We start from the raw sequence: 22,932 nt of genomic DNA on the forward strand, positions 1-22,932 counted from the left end.
AATAGGACGTATAAAGCTCATTTTTAGGATAACCTTTCATCTTTTCTTTTATCAAATGTTGGATCTTTGGGACGACAGAAATTGTCCCGGAGCCTGAAAGACCATATTTAGGTGAAACGCGCCCAGGTCGTCGCAGCGCGCCGCTACTGGCTGACAGCTGCAGCGTATGATCTGAGATTACCATATATGGGCAAAGCCAGGCAGCCTAGCGAGCTGGGGCCGCTTCCGTGTTTGTGTGATTAGGCAGGGCAGTGTGCACATAGCCGGAGGAGCGTCTCTGTCTACACACATTCATTCATTGGAAAGACTAACGATAAGCTTAAGGCCAGCAGGAAACATGCCGTATGAACTGAGTAAGTCCGGGTCTTCTTAAGGCGAACGCTGAACAGCAACAGAGAGAGGAAAAACTGTGTGTGGGCAAAAACTAATGTGCAGCTTGGGCTAGTCATCCAGGTAGTCCACGGCTAGCTAGCCTCGCCCATTCCTATGTGGTGTTTTTTTTTTTTCCTGACACTTGGAAGTTTTACTCATTGAAAGGCGACTCCTAATTTGTTAAAATGAAAGCTATGCCCGACAGACGGGGGGCTTCCTGGATATATGCTCTGGTTCTGAACGCAGCCTTTTTGGGGGCTTGTTGTCCTAAGTTAGCTTTAGCTAGCTGCGCTTTAACGTGAAATAGAGGAAATAGTTGCGCTGCTCACGTCGTTTTGTTGTGACATGTCCAGACAGGGGCTGTCAGGCCAGACGAGGATGCTTTAAACGCGCACAGTTTCACCCAGAAGTGTCCCAGCTTTGCTGGTGCAAGCCGAAAGAAACTTGTCTGAAACTGAAATCGTGATTTTTATCTTGTTTGATTTGCGGAAATCTAATGGTTGCACCACAGTTGCTAACATCTGATTGATTTTCAGGCTTTTAACTTGCAGTTAAAGCTACTAATAGGTTACCAGAAATGAATCGGATTTGATTGCACGTCGGATTTCTGGATCAGATATCGTGTTTTAAGCAGCTTTGTGTTGTTTATGGTGTTGTAGCTCAAACCCTCTGCTAACCTGAAACAAGCTATTGAATCTTACCACCATTAAAAATGCACACTTTTGTTCCCCCAGCGCATTTGTAAAATACTTGCTTTTCTCCTGGAACTTTATACTGCATGTGTGTATGGATGCATATCGTCACCTTCCTAAAATAATGGCCTATGTCTTTTTTTCTTTTTTTCTTTCAGAAAACACACAATATGGCAATACGTTAAGTTGATTTAGGCAAAAGGGGGAGGGGGGGAAGACATAGGCCATTATTTTAGAAAGGTGATGATATTTAACATCACCATGTAAATAATCCATGTAAATATTCACATCTTTCCCCTAACTTTTGTGGGATACAGGAATCTATTCTTCACACACTAAACTCCTCCATTCCCGTCTAGCATCTAAAACGTTTCTAAAGATGATTGTTCATGCCTTTAAAGCCGTATTTCATTTAGCATGTTGCTTCTGACTATGACCATTTTATATTTTGTGTAATCCTGACCCTGAAGGTTAACAGTTTTTATTTTTGCATGGTTATTACTATTTAGTTGGCCTGCATATGTAAATGCATATCTGATAGAACCACAAGCACTTTTAATTGTATCTAAAACTTTAAATGGAGTGAATGTATATAGCTGTTTTTGTAGTTGTGCTGATAAAGCAGTGCGCTTTACACCCAATCACTCTGTCAAACGCACATATACCGGTCGTAGGGACTTCGGGGTGGGGTAAAACACGCTTTTAGCAGTAGTTATTAGTCATGTTGCCAAATATATTCATGCCATCACTTTCTATTTGCAAGTTATTCTTTAAAGAGAAGTTTGACGTAATTATGCACTTAATTAAAGATGAAAGTTTTTTTTTTCTCTCCAAGTAAAGGGGATATACTTTTTCTTTTTTTTTTTCTTTTTTTTTCTTGCTGTGAACTGCCATTTATAATAGAAGTGGAGGTGACATCAGACCAGTGAGTTAGTAAAATCCTTATACCCATTTTCTGCTAATTACAAAGAATTCCCAATTATACATTTTAAATTTTAACATCCCATCTTGATAAGAGAGATCCTTACCCGAGCTCCAAGATTTCTAAAGGGCTTCCAGCATTTCCAAATCCAGCGTGTTCCACTGGCACACATTGAAAAAGAAAATGGAGATCATAAAACAGTTATTGTACAACAGTACAAACAGTAGTTGTTAATCGGCTAGTGACTGGTGATCAACGACCATTGCCACGTGACTCTATTGCAAATTATTTTAGGCATTACCATCTCTATCCCGGGTTAATGTTTATTTTATTTTTCAGAGCGTGTATTTGCCAGCCTCCCCCAGATGGAGAGGGGAGTTGCGAAGGTAATTGGTGGCGATCCCAAAGGAAACAACTTCCTCTACACCAACGGCAAGTGTGTCATCATAAGGAACATCGAGGTAATTATTTTTCTCGTTAGGCTTTGCTAACGAGTGATGCTGGTTAATTTGCTTTTTGTGCACTTGTGGGTTTGTTTGTTTTTTGCAATTGGCTACCCTTGTGGCAATCTTGTGTTTTACATTAAGTTGTGAAATACAACAGAAGTAAAACATCACAGCCTCTAAGTTCTGTTTACTGTCCCTTTACAACATGATGCTGCTGTTGCGTTGCTTGAACTAAAAATCCCTGTTAAAACAAACGTTTCCCAGGGTGCTTTGGTGCAGTGGTTAAGCGAAAGTTTAACATGATTCTTGCTTGAGCGACCCCAGTATGTATTAAATACGACTTATTCTGCTAAAGATTTGAGCCAAAATGGCGTTTTCCTCTGCGTTTCACTAAACCACATTTCTCAAAGGAGGTTAAACTTTTTTATTTTTGGTTTTCATGCTTCGTTAGTAGGTTAGCTTGATTACTTTTAAGTGTCGTCTGCTTGTTAAACTATCTGATATTTTGTCTATTCAAGAATCCAGCGATTGCGGATGTTTACACTGAGCATGCTCATCAAGTTACTGTTGCCAAGTATGCCCCCAGTGGGTTCTACATTGCATCTGGAGGTACAGAGCCCTTTTTAAATACTCGTGAACAAATGCATTGCAATTTTGCTGTTTTGTTAATTTATTTAAAAACGTTCTGGCCTTTCAGATGCATCAGGGAAAATCCGTATCTGGGACACCACCCAGAAGGAACACATGCTCAAGTACGAGTACACCCCCATTTCAGGAAAAGTAAAGGACATTGCGTGGACAGAGGACAGCAAGAGGATTGCAGTCGTAGGCGACGGACGAGAGAAGTACGATTAATTAAAAGTCTTATTCAGCATTTTTTTGAGTTGTGACTTAATCATGGAGACTTCCCCAAAGGTTCATTCTGCTGTTGTGTAAAATGTGTTAGCCAGCCAGCCAAAAACTAAACGACCTGTTTGGGCCTCTTGTTGCAGGTTCGGTTCAGTGTTTCTGTGGGACTCGGGCTCATCAGTGGGAGAGATTTCTGGCCATGCAAAGTTGATCAACAGCGTGGACATAAGACAGAAACGCCCCTACCGCCTTGCTACTGCCAGCGACGACACCTGCGGCTCCTTCTTTGAGGGACCTCCCTTCAAGTTCAAATTCACACTAAGGGTAAAGTTTTTTTTTTTTTTTTTCCTTTTTAAATTAGTCAGCATCTAAATTGCATTGATAAAGGATTATTTGTGCTAAACAAAGCACTTAAGGTGACTTATTTTTCTACATTGGAGTAAACTCCAGGGATCAGCTCATATCCGAAACGACAACCTTGGTTTGTACAATATTAGGCCATCAGCAAGCAAAATTATTGCGTTTTGGTTTGTACTTTAAGTAGCTTCAAGCTGCTGAATTTTCAGTATCGAGTCACCTCAGCTGTCTCACCCATGTGGTTTCCAACAGTGTTTGATTGTGTCGCTGCTTCCACATTACGTAACATCCATCCCACATGAACACTTAGTTTGTGCCAACTTCATAAACACAAGCCTTTCATTTTTGTTTCATGGCTCCATGTGTTCATATCCTAGAACAATTATTCCCTAGCTTATTTATGTAACCTAAATTGTATTCGTTTTCCCAAATTACATATTTTATTTCTGTACTTTCTAACTGGATTCAGTTCTGACTGTGCAGGTAATTGGTCTTCCAGTCAGGCTCCTCCCATGTTTTTCTTATCTTTCCAAGCGCCAGCCACAGGAAACTACTTGGGGTGAGGGTGGTCTTCCTCAGCACTGGTTTCACACTGGCCTCAGTTTACTGTTCTGTTATGAAAGCTAAGTTTTAACCAGCCAACTTGGACCAAAATGAGGAAGAACCGACATCCGCTTGTCATGTGGAAGAAAGCTTCACACGTGCATGTGTTTTCACACGCTCTGCTGTTTTGAATTTTTACATAGATGCTTCCTGGACTGAATTTCTGTTCCTGACTCTTTGCAAAAAAAATACTAAAACTATCTATTAGGAACTCTTGTGCAGCTGCTGTAACATGTTTGTAGCAGTAAATGATATGGAATAACAGCAAGTGTACATGATTACTGTGGTCAGAGTTTTATTTCTTTAACTTCTGATTCAATATTGAATTATTTCTCAGAAACTGCAATCAAATTTAATGCTTAAGGCATTTAGTCATATTCAATGAATAGATGAGCGCTCTTTGTCACTGCAAAATTATTGTTTCACATTCCATTGAAGCCCACCCATAAGGAAGCGGTGCCAAGGGAGCTTTCTGGGGTTAAGGGTCTTCTTCAGGGGCCAAGAATGTCAGTCTGTGGGATTCAAACCAGAGCACTTGTACCCTTCCCAGGATGCAAGTGCTCTGCTCTAACCATTAGGCCACCACTTCCCTATAGGAGTATTATTGAACAGGTCAAGTTTTACAGTAACTCAGCTTGCTAAGTGGAATCCATCATATAGACTACACACAGACTGTTTGTTATAATTTATCTTTTCTGCTTGCAGCTAATAAAATCACATGTAATGAGATTATAGCAGGCCAATAAAATCATCTTTAATACATGTGTGCTTAATGAAGTCTATAAAGGTTGTTTTCAAAACATATGATCTGACAAATGAGCCTCTGCTCATCAGAATGTGTTGTAATTTATTTAATATGACTGCATAGAAACTTAAATGTTGGATCGAGGAAGATCTGGGGATTTCTAGCGCGTCTTGTGTGGCCTCTCTTTATATACCTCTGGGGTATTTGGTAGAGGCAATGCATCGCCAACGCAGAAAATCCTGCCAGGAAGTGAATGGAACCAGTCAGGACTAGAGATTTGCAGATCAAGATGTCGTGGCTTTCCTACTCTTAATTAATAAATTACCCATCTTAGGAGTAGCCATGCTACGCCACCTTATGAGATAAGTGTTTACAAGTCAGGGTTTTTACGATTTTTAAACCAAATGCTAAATGATGATTACAATTTCATTTTTAAACTGGCTTCTAAATCCTATTTTAGTGATTTTGCTTTTAGTGCTAAACATTACAAAAAATGCACAGCCGTATACTCTAGAGAACGTGAATCTTTACCTCAGCTCTGAAATAGCCCAAAGGCTGCCAACATTTCTCTGCCCACGTCTGGCCATCGAGCCACTATTGTGCAACTTGCAGACGCAGCCCTTGTGCACAACTGAATCAAAGGGCTGTATTCCCTCATCAGCAGTCATCCAGCTCTGCAGGGGCCTGGTAATGAGACATTGGTTTAAGGTGTTTGGAGAAGAGATGCGTCTGAAAGTTGCTGTTCAGGACTGGACTTGGGCACACCTGCCCTAAAAGAATAAAAAAATCTATTTAGCCTTCTGCTAATTCCTGCTTGGCTTGAGTGAAAATTAGACCTGTCTTCATGTTGTAGGAAATGGGTTGATTATGAAAACCTGCTATCTCTGCTTCCTCTGACCTGATATTAAACCTACAAAAAACAACTGTCTTTTGTCTGTGATGGCGACGACACAAACGGATGCCAGAGCAACTTGGTAGTGCTTACGGCGTGTTCACAGATCAGAAACAAATGGGAGTTCTCATCTATCGGTCAGGGCAGATGAAGCTGAAAGTCTGCTAACTCCAGCCATCATCAAATCTATTAGTACATCTATAGTTGGGACACTTTCCAAAATATCGTTGGTATGCATTTTTATTTCTTTAAAAAAGAGGACTTGAGAGCAAAAAATAATTTCTTCCCATCATTGGGACCTCTACCTACCGATTTGACCCAAAGTATAGGTGAGGCTTTATCACCCGGGTCGTCCTGTGTATTGACCTAAGATGCCTTTTTAAAGCATTAACTATACACACAAGGTCCAAGTAGGATAACCCATTTAAAAAAACAAACACAATTGTTAGAATTTTGAAAATATTTGGTATTTTCTATCTTTACAAGCTGTTTTTTCCTGATATCCATGTAAAAATAAAGTACTGATGGCTTATTATTTTTTTTTTTTTTGTGTTCTCTTCCCTGCTCCGGTGACTGCTGCAGGACCACAGCCAGTTTGTCAACTGCATCCGTTTCTCTCCAGATGGAAGTCGATTAGTCACAGCTGGAGCTGACGGCCAGGTCGGTTGTAGTCTGCAGACGTTTAATTACAGCAAAGCAATTTGGACTGAAACACCAGCTGATCATTTAATAACGTACAAAACATTTGATTTTAATATATTCATTAAGAAATGCTTCAGGTATCTACTAGTAATGCAGAAGACTGATAATTGTACCCTGGTGAAAATACAAATAATACATTAGTTAAAATATTTAAGGAAATGAAAGTAAAATCGAAATTAAAGGTGTGTGTGTGTGTGTGGGGGGGGGGAGAAACCCTGCTCCTCCATATGCAACTTGAAAGAAATATTTATAAGCAGTAGTTTTAACAAGCGCCATGGCCTCTAAGATTCAAGCAGAAAGTTCTGGTGTTTAAAAACCAGGTGTTTTTTTTTTTTTTTTTTGGGGGGGGGGGCTGTTTTCATACTAATTGTAGCCTGGTGCAAATGATAATTTAGTGGAAATACTAACAAGATATTGTTAGAACATATTTCAACTACCCTGAAGTGGATAAAATTGCCTGTCCTTGTAATCACTGGCCGGTGTCTGCATAATGGTTTAGCTGTTGACAATGATAATTTTGTCTCTGACATAAACATAACATCCAACATTTTCTAGTAAAACTTAAGCGTATTTCGAGTGGAGTAGTTTTCTAAAATGACTGACGCATTCAAATGTAAACGGGGATGTTGTGGTTTCTTCATGGTCTGCAGATATTCGTCTACGATGGAGCGACTGGTGAACGCGTCGGCTCGCTGGGTGGAGAGAAGGCTCACAAAGGAGGAATCTATGCTGTAAGCACTTGACTCCATGTAATCCCGTGGTAACACAAAATGGAAGATGAGACGTTTATGCCTCGAACTTGTCACCTGACTTGTATTAATTTGGTTAGATGTGTAGGTCTTGTCAGAGCTGGCGTTCCAGGCCTGACATACCATAAAGCAAGCTTTTTTTTAAAAACAGAAAAATGGCTAATTTGTCAGTCAAATCATTGAACACGTTTCCTGGAACCACTCTTCTTGGTCTTCAAAGTAAACATCTCTTTTCCACAACCTTTTTTATTCTAGTGGATACCATCAACGTAGTTCTAATCACTATTTATAGACCACTTGAACATTCTTATCAAATGTCTTTATTCTTTTATTTGTTTTATAACTTGTGCCTCATGTCTTGCAGGTCAGCTGGAGCCCTGACAGTTCCCAGCTGATCTCTGCCTCAGGGGATAAGACCGTGAAGCTCTGGGATGTCGGCGCCGCTACGGCTGTCACCACCTTCAATTTGGGCTCTGATGTGAGCGACCAGCAGCTGGGCTGCTTGTGGCAGAAAGACCACCTCCTCAGCATCTCTTTGTCTGGATACATCAACTACCTGGACAAGAACAACCCGGACCGACCCATTCGCACAGTCAAGGTGAGGCTACAGAGTTTATGCATGCCGTGTTTTGATAGTGAGGTTCTTTAAAGAGTAAAAATCAACTTTTTACTAATTTTTCTGCCAATAAACTGTTAACAGGGTTGTCTTATAGTACTGTCTACATATCCTGGTCATTATTAAAAAAAACTAGTGCATATTTGTTGAAATCCTGCTTTTGTCTAAAATAGTCAGTGTGGTGCCCTCCTTGGGTTAAACTCTTGCATTGAATTTCCAATTCGTATCGCTATTGGTTCAAAGGTTTTTGTGACGTAATCTGAAAAAACCAACATCAGTAGCTCTGCCACTCTGGTTATGTTAAGTTGTTTTAACATTTAATCAGTAAGTTTAATTATCTGTGATTACCATTAATGAAAATCCATACCAGCCACAGTGACGATACGACTAGTCAAAATCACATTATAGATATCTATAAAGATATCGGCAACATAAGCATAATTATGTTGCTTATATCTGTAATATTCAGTGTAACAATTAACTCTTAAGGTCTTGCCATAGTGCTGTCTCAAAGGCCGATGGCGGCTGCCTTTTCCATAAATCTGGCCGCTTACAATGATTTGATTTGGCAGATCAAATTAGCTGTTGACCTTTCCTGCGTATCCCCGCCCAGTACAGAATATTTAAATTTTGTCTGGGGGTGGGATTATGCTTTTACATGGTGGTGAGTTACACTTTAAGTAATCATAAATAAATTATCTGTTTTTGCTAATGATTCCTCCAAAGATTGTTTAAAATGTTCCTTAAAGACTGGCAGCACGGTCTTTAAGTTGGGTATAACTGTAGTAAAGTGTGTAAAACTATATTTTCATTAATGTACTTGTACATTAAGCATTTAACAGGCTGATTCAGTCAGAAGTAGCTCAAAATACACACAAGTAGCTAACATGTTATGCCATCAGCGCTGATGGCATGACCTTCCATGGTGGTGGTGTTGTAAAACCTTGTGCACACTCTAAAATGTACATCCATGTGTCCTACAGGGTCACACAAAGTCCATCCAGTGTCTGACGGTTCATAAAGGCGATGGTCGATCATACATCTACTCTGGGAGTCATGATGGACATATCAATATCCTTTCAGTTTGTTGACGTAAAGGTGACTCCACTAAACATGGGTGTGTATCTGCAGAGTAAGAATCTATCTGGATATTGCTCTGTTATAAGGGCAGAGTCTTTTAAACGCATCAGGTTTGATATTAGGCCTAAAATTAAACATTAGTAGTTTTTAAGAAATGCCCTGACAGCATTCATGTGATGTTCTGAGGTGTGATGATGTACTGTGGCCCTCCTACAAGGCCTCTATGGCCTCAAGGTCTTCATCTCCTTCCACAGGAATCTCTTTAGAAAGGTCTTGAATTTATCTTGCTGAAACCCTGAATGCATCTGAATCTTGCCACAGGGTATTAATTCATTAGGCTGAGCAAGTTTGGGAATTATTGATGTAGTTGATGTCATGTGAGTGTGCTGCGAGCCTTAATTTAAAAACCTGAACTTCCTGTTTTGACTTGTTGAGCTACTGAAGTCTCCCAGAAGCAGTCCAATAAGGGGAATTTGACAGCGACAATTATACGCATTTCTGTCAACAGGCGATGGCAGATCTTGCGACGAGTTTTGGTGGAAGCAAACTGCTAATTTGTCAATGATTATAGTAATTTAGAACCAGTAATTCCCCGCACATTGCAGGCAGTACAAACCACAGCCGTTCATGTTAAAGATGTTCTCGTCCCTTGCAAACGAGTCTTTTCTGTTGTTCATTTACCAGATATTTGGTTAGAGTGTACAGGGTGCCTCTTGACTTAAACAGGCTAAAAAAAAAATCTGAGCTCTAGATGTGATGCTGTTTTCTTTAACCCCCGTCTCACATTACTGGGATGCAGAAACTGGTGAGAATGACTGTTTCTCAGGCAAAGGCCACAGTAACCAGGTGAGCAAGATGCAGGCAGACGAAGCCAATGAGCTGGTGACGTGCAGCATGGACGATACGCTGCGCTACACAAACCTCAGCAAGAAAGAGTACAGGTACGGACCGCTCCATCTGAGTGAACGCTGCTTTAATCGGGATAATTTTTGAGATTTACCAGTTCTGTAGTTGACAGCCTTTTATAATAGCTGCCCTGGTGTGTTTAGCAGTGATGGATGTAAAGACGTTAGCATGTATTAGAGCTGGTTTCTGTATGTAACAACTATCTGCTGGCCTTGCAGCGCCTCTGATGTGGTGAAGATGGACTCTCAGCCTAAAAGCGTCTCTGTATCAGGAGGCTTCACTCTGGCTGTGTGCATCGGTCAGGTAATGTCCTCTAGTTATGGTTTCCCTCAAGCCAAATTCATTGTTTCAACCCCCTTAAGCATTTGCAGGTTTATTATATGGTTATGACTTATAATTAACATTTTCTTTTTTAGCTTGTCTTGCTGAAGGATAAGAAGAAAGTCTTCACAATGGACAATCTTGGCTATGAAGCAGAGGTTGGGGTTATCCATCCTGGTGGCACCACTGCTGCTGTCGGTGGAAATGTGAGTGACAACGTGTAACCTGATCATCTTCCCAGAAATATGAGGAAAAAAACAACCAAAAAACAGCTTTTTGGCTGTTTCTTGAATGTTTTTGATTTGTGGACTGAATTAATTTGCCGTGTCTCTGTTTCCTGTTCTCAGGATGGAAAAGTCCGCCTTTACTCCATTCAAGGCAACACCCTGAAGGATGAGGGTAAAACTCTTGAGGCTAAAGGTTGCATAACAGACATTGCCTACTCCAGCGATGGGGCCTACCTAGCTGTCATTGATGAGAAGAAAGTTGCCACGGTATTCTCCGTGGCCGACGGATACTCGGTAAAACTGGCTGCAACCTGCAAAGCTAAGCTGCTCTTTCAGCTTGTGAGTTTCATTTTAATGCTTTTTGGGCTTTTTTTTTTCACCCCAAGGTGAAAAACGAGTTTTACGGGCACCATGCCAAACCGGTGAGTCTGGCCTGGTCACCTGATAATGAGCACTTTGCCACTGGTGGGATGGACATGATGGTGTACGTCTGGACGATCAGTGATCCAGACAAGAGGATCAAAATTCCAGGTTAGTAATATAAGAGCATGCCTGCATTCCTAATGGTGCTGGTTTCTCATACAGGACACATCAGCAGTATGCATCACATCTGTAGATTATTTTAGCTGTTCGTGTTTTACTTTGGAGGCTTTTCTAGTTGGTTTGTACTCATGTAAAGGGTATTTGTGGCGTAGCTGTGCAGCAAAGGGTTGATCAAGCTGCCCCCTTAACAGAACCACGATGGTTTAATTTTTGAGGGCAACAAATTTTAATTCAAATTACTGTGGTCTGATTTTTTTTTTTTTTTGCTGTACAGAGATTTACCTTTGCTGCTTAATAACACATTTTATATGTTCTATGTTTATGAAAAAAAACAAAGTTGTTCTTATGGTCAATGCTAACCCCAGGCAGTGCGTCCCTTTACCTGAGACAACTGTGTCAAAAGCGTTGAGGTGAATTGCATAATAAATGATGGCGGAGCCCCATTTTAGTTCTGTGGTTTCAGTCTGCATGGCACAAAGGGTGCTTGGAAAGCAAAATGGCCAGCAGGTTCATTTCTGGTAGCTCATTCATACATTTGTTCACTCATCTAGAAAGATGCTTTTAACAACTAAAGGAACATTTAATACAAAAGTGTGTGTGCATAAAATAAACTGCTTATATGGTCCACATTTGTAGTGGGACTTACACCACACCACTTCATTCATGAAGCACCTTTAAAGCCAACATTACTGTGTATAATACACAAACACAGATGAGCTTTAAAGTCAAGTAGAAACACAAAGGGAGGCGCTAAAAATAACTGCTACTTGCCAAAATTTGTTCTCACTTGATTGTACCTGTTAGAAATCATGCCATGGTATTTTACCCAGCGGCATTTAGGTGAACCATAGAAGTATAACAATGGCTGAGGTGCAAAGTTACAAAGGCATGGATTAGTTACTTCAAGGTTGATTTTAACCAGATTGTCTTATATTCAACAAAATTCCAGTTGGAAAGGAGGCCAGGCTTTGACCGCTGTTTGAAGTTGAAGGAAATGTCCATCCTGCTGGTGCTGCTGGGTCTCAACATGACTCCGGTTTAGTGCTGAATTAACACTTGTGTCCTAGTTTCTATTATTAACACCTCATGAAAATGGAATTAAACTTCATGCAGTATAACTTGAGCTATGATTTGTAAAATTTTCTTTTCTTTTTACTAAAAACTATAAAACTACTATTGAATGGCGATTCAATCCAATCATGTCCAATGTCCTTTGTTGGAAAGTTAGGGACAGTTTGGGACAATAACCAATGAGACTTGCTGTAGCTACAAATAACTACATTTATTGTCTCCAACTCATAACATCTAACTGTAAACCCAACCTATGGGAAAAATTTCTCCATGGTATAAAATAATTTTTCAACAAAGTTGTAAGAAGGTTCTTCTTTGACTTCTCTTTTCATTGACTAAACTTAGCCGGCTGATATGTGGTAAGACCGTGTCGGCTCAAACTAGACTAACTACAATCGCTCCAAAAGACTAAATGGTAACTAGAACTAGATTTCGTTTTAATCAAAAGGCTAAAATAATTCAAATGTGCTATCGAAATGAATACTGCTTCAGTGATGTTGCTAATTACCATTCTGACTGTTCGACTAGACAACAGACCCGCCGGTGTGCTTAAGCAGAAAATGTAGCAAACAGTCGTCTTTAAAGCACTTTTTTTTTCTTTTTTAAAGTTGTCGTCATTGCATATCATTTGATTTCTATTTGTCTTCTACCACCGATTTTAATAGAGGCAGATTTTCCCTGTTATGGTATCTATTGATTTAAAAGAACTGAAGTGAGTGTTGTCTGAAGCAACAGCATATAAAAAAGGCAACTCTGTTCTCGACGTCAGGACTCTTGCCAAAAGGAGCTGGATCTGAAATGCTTTATAACTGAGTTAGAGCCCAACAAAAGTTAAAATTTGCCTTAGTACCAAAGCATCATGATGCCACTAATTGTCCACAAATCATGAGGGAAGACTACAAATTGTGTATACTTTTTTTTTTGTTTGTTTGTTACAAAAATGGATTAGAAATTAAAATCGGGTGGGTACACAACCAACAGACTGGTTAGTTATACAATAATGATGAGAAACTGAGTCAAACGTCTAATATTTACTGACCTCTGACAAATAAGTCTTGAAACGGTAGCCTTTTAAAAAAAAAACTATTCTTGCCTTGATGTCTGCAGATTCTCACCGTTTGCACCACGTCAGCAGCCTGGCCTGGATCGACCCTCACACCCTAGTCACCACCTCCCACGACGCCACTGTCAAGCAGTGGACGATTACATACTGAGCTGCGAGCGAACATTCACATCTCCAGGGACAAGGACTACTGTAGAATTCAAGCTTTCTTGCTCCTCTTTCTCCCTAATGTACTGTTAAACATCAAAACCTTGGTCTATGCTGTCTGTAACATCTGAATTGTAAATGGTTATGTTGGCGACGGCTTCCAGAAAATTGTTTGCCGCAATTAACTCAAGTCTGCTCAAACGTTGACTTATAAAATGTAACCATGAGTGCTTTTTTTTCCACCTCATCATGGACACAAACATGTTTGTAAACCTAGTAATCATTCCATAGCTTACTGAAATCCTTTTCTGTGGTTTGGATCTGTGCATCCGGGCCTTTTTAAAGAGGACCCGAAATCTTTTTAAGCGAGCAGAACATGTTTCAAAGAAATAAAACCTTTTGGGTACATTCCTGAAATGAACCGGTCCCAGCAGCAGCGGCATGTCTTTTTTTCATTTTCAAAGGCTTTGGAGGTTTATGTTAATATATATTTTTTGGTCTTTAGTTTCAGACTTTGATTCACTGCTCTTCTGTGGGACTGGGAAGCAAATTATCGAGCAAAGGATACAATCAGAATGCTGTCTTGTCAGGTCTTGTGTTGTGTTTTTCTTGTCTTTCTATTTTTTTGATGTCTTTACGAATCAACTTCAAAAGTCGAACTGGTTCATTAATAATAATAATAATAATAAAATAACTTTTTATGCATTCAGTTTTTTATGCATTACTTTCTTAATGCCTTTTTATGCAAATTACATACATTGGGTTTACAAGTATTAATTTGAGTGGCTCAACACAAGGAAGGTGACGGTTGTAGTACATGTCTTGCTGCTTCTGGGTGGGTTGGCTCTTAAAGTCCGCGCCTTACAAATTTCAACGGGTTTTGGTTATGAATCCTTTCAAGGCTGTCGTTATTCCTGCTGATTGCAGTTTTTCTCCTTCCACTCAACTTTCTATTAAGGAAATCTATCTTTTCTCCAGAACTTCTTTGTGAGGGTCAAGTCAGCAGTTTTCACAGTCATCGTGTAGAGCATAAGATTTCTGTATTAAAAATACCTGTTTTATTTTGAAGGTTTTGTGTAAGATTCTAATTTTCTGAGTTTTCATGGCCATGATCAAAGTTCAAACTAAACTGGTGATTTCTTCCTGTTTTAATGTGTCTGTGTACATTTTACTTAATGTATGCCACAATGCTAGTATGTTATGCTGTTAAAATGGTTTAGTAATTTGTTTTGGTTTTATTATTGTTGCTGGGAAGTTAAATGCTAAACTTGAGTGGCAATTCCACTTTTTTTTTTTTTTTTCACCTGCCGACTGAACATTCAAAATCATAATCACAACATCCTCGATCTTTGTTTATTCACCCGAGCTGCCTGATAAGATAAATTGTATAAATGAAGGGACTTCATGGAGTGATCCTTGTCTAATCGAAGGGAAACCGATGTTTATCGCACATTTAAAGCCCTGATGACTGTGCTCTAAATGAGCGTTGGCAGGAGTTCTCACCAGAAATGCAATGGTAAGCACAATAAAAGGTGCACAGTAGACAAATGTTTTATCATTACAGTATAAAGTCTCACCCAAATCACATTTTTATGATGGTCTGTGATAAGATGTTTGTGGTATGAGACTCCTTCAGCTCAAATGTATGCAACTCCATTTTTGCACAAAACAGGACCATAGTCCGTAATTGTGGAACAAAATGCATTTAAAGAGGGATTAGTTTTTTTTTTTTTCTCTGAAGAAATTGAATTGTGGAAAAAGAATTAGAGAACAGTATAAAAGTCTTTAAAAAATTTTTTGTCAAAACTTTTAATCAGAAACTGTCAAGAGAAACCGTAAACTTTAAACGTACTCAGACAATTTATAACTTTGTCTCTGCAGCAGCGTGGGCCTTCAGCATCTGCTGCACTTTGGAAGTAAGAATAAAAAATCTAAAAAACACAGGCAACAATAAGAGAAACAGGATTTCAAAAGATATAGCATTCTAATTACTTTAATGAAGAAACTTGTCTGTGGGGGATGATGGGACATGGTAGCCATCATTCATAACATAAAATGTTAATGATAGAAATAGATTTTGTTTTTTTTAATTTTTATTAGAACCAGCACCCTAATTTTCATCTCCTTTGACAGATGCAAGTCAGGCCTCTGGCTGGGCCCCATTAAAAACATTAGTTACTCTTACAAGAAACCTGTTGGTACGATTATAAGTTTGCTTTAAACCAAAATTTGCCAGGGATTTGAATGTTCCGGGACGTAGCCAAAACTAATTAAATCAATAAATCCTGCGTTCTTTTAAATACAACAAATGCTTTCTGGAGGCCGTAACAGCCTTTAGCGGTGATGCACCAATCAACTGTACAGGAGCAGGCAAACAGAAAACCTTCACAAAAGTAATTAAATGAAAACATCTCCTGTTATTTAATGGTTGAGAAACATACATTTGTGCAGGAAAATGGGAATAAATGATTGATCTGTTGTATTTACCTGCTTATCCTTGCAGGGTTGCAGGTGGCCAGTGGTGAGGTACACCCTGGAGAGGTCACAGCACAAAACAGACAGATACCCAACGTGCCTCAGGCCAATTTAGAGAGACCACTTCCTCTGACAGTCTGGGTTCTGGACTGTGGGAGAAAGCTGACACGCTTCCTGCAGAAAGATGGCAGACCAGGACTTGAACCTGGGACCTTCTTGCTGCAAGGCAGAACTGCCACCAACTAGTGATAAATAAATAGCTAACCAAATGAACAGAAATCAGTCCACACAGCTAAAAAGAGTGGGGGGATTGTAAAAAAAAATGTTTAAGTCTGCAGGTCAGAGCTTTTAAAATTATCCCAAAAATATTTCTACATTAAACCATGACTGAGCCCGTTTTTTTCACAGCAACAGAGATGCCTGCTCCTTAACGAAACAACCCTTTAGATCAGGGGTATCCAAACTTTCCTTCAAGTGGGCCAAAATAGTAAAGTCAAAAGTACATAAGGGCCACAAATATACAGCCCCTGGCAAAAATGGTGGAATCACCGTCCTTGGAGGATGTTCATTCAGTTGTTTAACTTTGTAGAAATAAAGCAGATAGCAGACATGATACAAAACTAAAGTCATTTCAAATGGCAACTGTCTGCCTATGAGAAACACTAAATTCAATAAAAAAAAATGTAATCAGTAATAGTTACTTTTTTAGACCAAGCATAGGGGGGAAAAATGGAATCACTCAATTCTGAGGAAAAAAATGATAGTATCACCCTGTAAATTTCCATTCCCAAAACTAACACCTGCATCAATTTAGACCTGCTCGTTAGTCTGCATCTAAAAGTGATCACACGTTGGAGAGCTGCTGCACCAAGTGGACTGACATGAATCATGGTTCCAACATGAGAGATGTCAATTGAAACAAAGGAGAGGATTATCAAAGAGGGTAAATCATCATGCAATGTTGCAAAAGATGTTGGTTGTTCACAGTCAACTGTGTCTAAAACCTGGACCAAAAACAAATGACATACTGGTAGACCAAGGAAGACATCACAGCGTCAAGACAGAAAACTTAAAGCAATATGTCTCAAAAAACTAAAATGCACAACAAAACAAATGAGGAACAAATGGGAGGAAACTGGAGTCAACGTCTGTGACCGAACTGTAAGAAACCGCCTAAAGGAAATGGGATTTACATACAGAAAAGCTAAATGAAAGCCATCATTAATACCTAAACAGAAAAAAAAGGTTACAGTGGGCTATGAAAAGCAGTCATGGACTGTGGATGACTGGATGAAAGTCATATTCAGTGATGAATCTCGACTCTGCATTGGGCAAGGAGATGATGCTGGAACTTTTGTTTGGTGCCTTCCTATGAGACTTATAAAGATGACTGCCTGAAGAGAACATGCACATTTCCACAGTCATTGATATGAGGCTGCATGTCAGGTGAAGGCACTGGGGAGATGGCTGTCATTACATCTTCAATAAATGTAGACGTTTATGTTGAGATTTTGGACTTTGGAATTGAAAAGGATGTTTGGCGATGATGAAATCAAGCTGTTATAAAAGCCAGAGGTGGTGCAACAAAATACTAGGGATGTGTTTTCGTTCTTTGTTTTTCATGATTCCATAATTCTTTCCATAGAATTGAGTGATTCCATTTTTCCCCCTCTGCTTGGTCTAAAAAGGTAACCATTACTGATTACCACATTTTTTCCCTTGATTTATTTAGTGTTTCTTAAAACCAGACAGTTGCCATTTGAAATGACTTCAGTTTTGTGTCATGTCTGTGATGTGCTTTTTTTTTCCTACAAAATTAAACAATTGCATGAGCATCCTCCGAAGCCGATGATTCCATAATTTTTGTATATATATATATATATATATATATATATATATATATATATATATATATATGTATGTATGTATGTACAGTATGTATGTGTGTATGTTGTATGTATGTATATTTATACCGCTATATTAAAATGATTGCCAGAAAGTTCTATTGTGATTTTTTTTTACCTGCTCCACAAAATTTGTGCATCAAAGATTTTAATTAAATTCGTCCAAATTTCTGTTGTAAAGAGAAGATGCAAATAGATCCAAAACATTGTTGGCAAGTGTGCAAATTCTTATTTGCACACTTGCCAAATAAAAATTTGGTCATCCAGTTTTCAAAATCTCTCGAAATCGATTGACTATTTAGTTCTAAATTTTTTGCGTACTCTAAGCAATAAGAACAGCATTTGGGGTCAGTCTTGCTTTGAAAACGCTTGCTGTATTCAACCAGTTTTAATGAACAAATAAAACCAGAGTTTGTGCACGAAAGTCTGCCTTTAAGTCACTGGTTAGTTGTGGTCCCATTTGCTATGAATTTAAAGAGAATGTAAAAAGTGTAATGATTAAAAGACAGATACTGTGTCAAGATTTTGACTTTAAACACCCCTGCTTTAGATGCTTTTTAGGTAGGTACAGCACATTGCTGCTGAAGGTGGAAAACAGCTAAACGTTTCTCAGAAGGGTTCTATTTCTCCTGATAATATTTACGCACAGTTTGCTACCAGCAGGCCCAGTAAGACAAACCGATGAGGATGAGTTCTGGGTGTTGAAGCCTAAATGTTGTGATGGCTCACAGCTCACCGAAACAAAGAAGGCATTTAAAAGCATGACTTGAACTCGGCGGATTTGTGCTTGGGAGATGCCAGGCTGGGATTTCTTAAGGATCCTGCAAAGTCAGCATATAAAAGGCAAGTACAATCATCAATATTATTATTGCTTGTGTTGCTGGAGTGTCGAAGTTTGCTCACTGCATCCTGGAGAAATCAAGTCATTGTTACAAATAATGAATTCATCCTTTTTAAAGAGGGATTAAACAAAGCCTTTACTGGAAGCACATTGTAATTACTCTGTCACCACAATGAACACATGTAGGAAACAGAAATTCATAGGAGCTAATGGTCGGTGCTTCTTGATGAACGTCAAAGCTTCAGTCCTCTTTTTATATGCCAGCGGTAGTAGCCTGCGTACTGCAGCTTAACAGGGCAAATGATTGACTTAACTGTCACAAAGGTGGGCTCCTTCAGCTGCACTCTGGTTACACCGCGTCTGTGGCTATTGGCTCCAAATTCAGACTCACTAAATTAAGTTAGCCAGCGAGTTCTCATGTGATAATGCTGACTTCTCAATTAGATTCCTACAGCAGCTCTGTTCGGGGTTTGTGCAGAGCAGGAAGAGTCCAGAGAGCCGAAGGTAAGCTTCATTTCTTCTGTTTCATACTTTATTCAAATTTAGTTTTGTTCCACAGCCAGTGAAGGTGGTGTCAAATGCCGATGGTTGGTTTGTTTATAAGTCAGGGCCCCTCTGGCTCTCAGCGTGAAGTCAATGTTTAACTCATCTGCGGGCATTTGATTTTACCAGAAAGTAACAATCTCTGAGATGAGAAATATCTGGAACTGGGGCTGCGGAAAGAACCTTGTGATGTTGGCATCACATGGTTCTCTCCAGCGATCTCTCTCCAGCGGCCACAGGGTGGGAAGCGGGGTGAACCCTGGACAGGTTGGCAGATGCTTCAGCAATATGTTGCTTAATATCCATAACACAGTGATAATTAATGCTGTTTTTAATTTTTTTTAATCATCCCACGAGTTTGGTTTTAGCTCTCTGCTCTGTAGCGCTCTGAGATTTCTTTGAACTGTAAAGCGCATTATAAATAGAATGTATTATTATTATTTCAGTGAACATGGAGATACAGTGGCCAGCACAAATACTCATACGACTTAAACATTTTAACATTTTGTCATCTTATAACCACTAGCCTCAATGTTTTTGCATCAGGAATTTAAACTGATAAATGTTGGAGGTTTCTTTTTGTAATTTTTTTCTCCAATAATTTATTTAAAATAAATCTCTAAAAAGTGTTGCATTTATATTCAGCCGGCCATGCAGCTGTAATTTCAGCAAACGTTGCAGTTATGGCTGCAGACCTTGCAGGGAAAGTCTCTAGCAGCTTTGCCCGTATCGGAGAACTAGCTCAGTCACCGTCCTTACTACAGGGTTAGGCCTTACCTACTTGTGTCTGGACTTTGGGCCCTTTTAAACACATGACCATGCCTTGATTTCAACCTTTCCATTGAAGCTCTGCATGCACGGTCAGGCTCCCTGTCTGTGAAGGCAGCTGGGTGCGCTGGATTTTATTTAAAGCTGTCAGAGCAAAAGAAGCAGAATAATAATGCACATTATATTTATTAGTCGGACATTTAGCAATCATTCCAAGCGTTTCTTCCTTCCCACATCGGCCACTTCAAGCTTAAAGTCTGCCAGATCATTTAAAATACAGTGAAATGTGACGTTGTAGCGCGAGAAACTGTAGACCTTTTGCAAGGCATTGCATAAGATAAAGCAGTATTAGGTCAACTCAGGTGCTTTCAGGCTCGAAAGGCCCGCTGGCACACTGTGTAACCCAACACCGGCGTTACCTAGACTCCAGGGCTGAGAAGAGACGTCCCACAGGAGCTCACCAGGCCGAGGCTCATCACAGGGCGATACGTCTTTACCCGGGTCAGCTCTCGACAAGACCGACAACAAAGACCGGGGAACTCAAAACTGCAACACGTCTCATGCTGCGGTCACAATGTAGAAATGTGGTTCACATGTTTGTAATCTAGCGGGCTGCCAGGCTGTGGTTCAGAGAGCGTAATCATTGTTGGACGGACGGAGAAGAAAGCGGCCATTGATCAGTGAAAGGCTGCCTGAGGAGAGAGTTCTTTGGGGACTGAAGAAGGAGCTGTTGTGCTGCTTTTCCGTCGCTTCACTCGCAGAGACGCAACATTCTGCACGGGGAGCGCACCGACGCCAACATGAATGACGGTGTGCGTGTTGTCTCAAGATGTAACGGCTTCTGCTGTTTGGTCGCTCTGACCTGCAAGCCATTCCTCCTGGGCGTCTTCTCTGGACTTTGACTGTTTTAAATGAAGGGGCTGTCCCCCGTGCTCCTCCTGCAGTGACCGAGCCAAAGGGCACACTTCATTATTCCTGCAGGCAAAAACAGGAGTCCGTCTACCAGCATGGCATTTGCACCGTTATCTTTGAGGCTGTCACACTTTCTTCTCCTCTGTGAGAGAACGCTCTTAGCGCATGTTTTGCAAGGTAAGAGAACCTGGACCTCTGCGCCAGGACTTGATCTACAGTGACTCTTGGTTTAGCTATTGTTCTTTTCTGTGATTGCAGAGTTTGCGTCTGCAAAAGAAAATTTATTTATTTATTTTTTGCAAGTCTGAGTTCTGGACAAAAGAAAAAATGTGGTCATAGTATCACACGAAAGCAAGGTAAGCAAAAATGTGCTTTTAAAATGATCGCCTTAAAACTCTTTGCATTCGGATTGGTTTCTAACAGAGAGCACCAACTTATCTTGTTTATAAAGTTACCTTTATCTATTGATTTTAATTTAGCAACTTCAAAAAAGAAAGGCCTGGTGTCTCTTAAATGAAAGGAAAAGTACTTTTTGCAAGCCCTATAGCCCGATTACATTTGACCTAAAATCCCAGTGTTGTTGTTAAACCGATCTGCTTATCTGTGAACGTCTCATTCAAATCTGTCCTTGGTTAAGCTCACTATGATTAGCTGGACAACAACATCTTAGACATGGAAAAAGTGAATTTCTGGAGAGTTGCTTCACAGCCAATGGGACATTAGGTTTCTTTTGTGAAAAAGCTCCTACCTGCTCCGGGACTCACATTGTAATGACGCTGAATTTTTTCACATTACAAGCACAAGCTTTATTCTGTTTTATGGGGATTTTCTGCGATAGATCAGTACAGAAAAAACAAAACAACATAATGATAATGTGGAAAAAAAGCATATCTGTTTTTTAATATCGCGTACAAAAGAGAATCTGAAAGGTGTGGTGTGCATTTCTATTAAATAGCTTGAGTTTTTACTTTGACTTGCTGCTCTGACTGCAGCAAAGGCATTAATGAAGGGGGCGCTGAATACAAACTTGCATCACATTTATCTATCAAATTAAACCCAATAAGTTACATTGAACTATCTGGTTGTAAATAACATCAATGAATACTTTTGCAATGAACTTTATGTCTAGTATTAGATTTTTAGTCTGATTTCGTAGAGCTTAATCTGCATATAAAAACACAAAAATGTCAAAATGCAAGGTCCCAGGATCAATATGAGTCTCTGATTATGTTGAAACACAACAGCATATAATTCTGTCCAGATTAGAAGTGAATTTACACTCTCTGTTTCTGCAACAATTTGAATAAAAAAAACTTAAGATACGTCACTCTGTTGCTGTCTTCTATTTATAAAAACTGTGTTTTTTTCCATACTTTTTTTTGAACAGAAATTGGTTCATTCTGAGACTCTAATGTCAGCCTCATAAAATCAGTCAAGACAACTTTAAGTTCTCAGAGAACATGACATTTTTTATTTATTTAATGTAACCAGGCACCGGACAGGACAGCACTTCTATTCCCAGAGGTCCTAACAACAACCACCACTGTCCATTCTATTTGATCATTTATCCTTTTCAAATCTAATTTCTTGGGAAAGATATCCACCATTGTGCTTTCAAATGAACCGGTATTTGTATAACGGTTCCATTTGTGTAAACACGGATTAAAATGTGTTCATATAATATTAAACAGAAGGAAATCCCCCTTGTTTTTCCACCAGAAAGGAAATGCTCCTGTTAATATTTCTCTTTTCTAGGGTGGCGCTGACTCTGCTGTAATTATGACCTAACAGAAAGGGACACACCCCCCTCAGAGTTAATGATTCCTCGGTGTTATCACTATTATAGGTAATGTCAGGACAGTTATTTCAGTCGTTGACCCGGCTGCACAGTCTGTACGCAGGTAAGCCTACTGGGTTTATTTCCTGAGGTTGTGTTTCTAACATCTGCAGCAAAAATAATAAATGTGTTTTGACTTATGCGCGGACTCAGCTGCTCACTGTCTGCCTGTCACCTTCTTCGGCTGGGAACTTTATGCAGGGGTGACACAGATGAGCTGGGCTGACTTTTCTTCTGCAGATGTACCACGGTTTTCTAATGCACAAGTTCTGTGTGTGACTTTTTACTTTTGCTTTCTGGCCTGTTGTCAAGCAAACCAAGAAGGAGTTTATGGTGCAACAATAATTAC

General features: G+C 39.6%; 2 protein-coding genes across 5 annotated transcripts in view; both read left to right on the forward strand.

The window, feature by feature from the left end:
- Nucleotides 1-210: 210 nt before the first annotated feature.
- Nucleotides 211-14,530, forward strand: wdr1 (WD repeat domain 1). Its single transcript, XM_012857765.3, has 15 exons — nt 211-353; nt 2,326-2,447; nt 2,951-3,041; nt 3,130-3,277; nt 3,425-3,605; nt 6,461-6,538; nt 7,231-7,311; nt 7,694-7,927; nt 8,929-9,016; nt 9,810-9,966; nt 10,150-10,234; nt 10,348-10,458; nt 10,600-10,773; nt 10,866-11,010; nt 13,201-14,530. The coding sequence occupies exons 1-15, from the start codon at nt 338-340 to the stop codon at nt 13,305-13,307; spliced, it is 1,818 nt and encodes a 605-aa protein (XP_012713219.1). The 5' UTR covers nt 211-337; the 3' UTR covers nt 13,308-14,530.
- A 4,389-nt stretch (nt 14,531-18,919) lies between these two features.
- The window catches only part of slc2a9l2 (solute carrier family 2 member 9, like 2), a 175,908-nt gene continuing 171,895 nt past the window's right edge, over nt 18,920-22,932 (forward strand). The window contains exon 1 of one of the 4 annotated variants that reach the window (XM_036151857.1): nt 18,920-19,027. The gene's annotated coding sequence lies outside the window, so the exon portion shown is untranslated. Of the gene's footprint in view, nt 19,028-20,672; nt 20,924-20,955; nt 21,103-22,932 lie in introns of those variants that run through there. The other 3 variants (XM_036151858.1, XM_036151861.1, XM_036151859.1) reach the window with 3 other exon arrangements.

This window comes from Fundulus heteroclitus, chromosome 20, assembly GCF_011125445.2.
Source record: "Fundulus heteroclitus isolate FHET01 chromosome 20, MU-UCD_Fhet_4.1, whole genome shotgun sequence".
Taxonomy (NCBI): Eukaryota; Metazoa; Chordata; class Actinopteri; order Cyprinodontiformes; family Fundulidae; genus Fundulus; species Fundulus heteroclitus.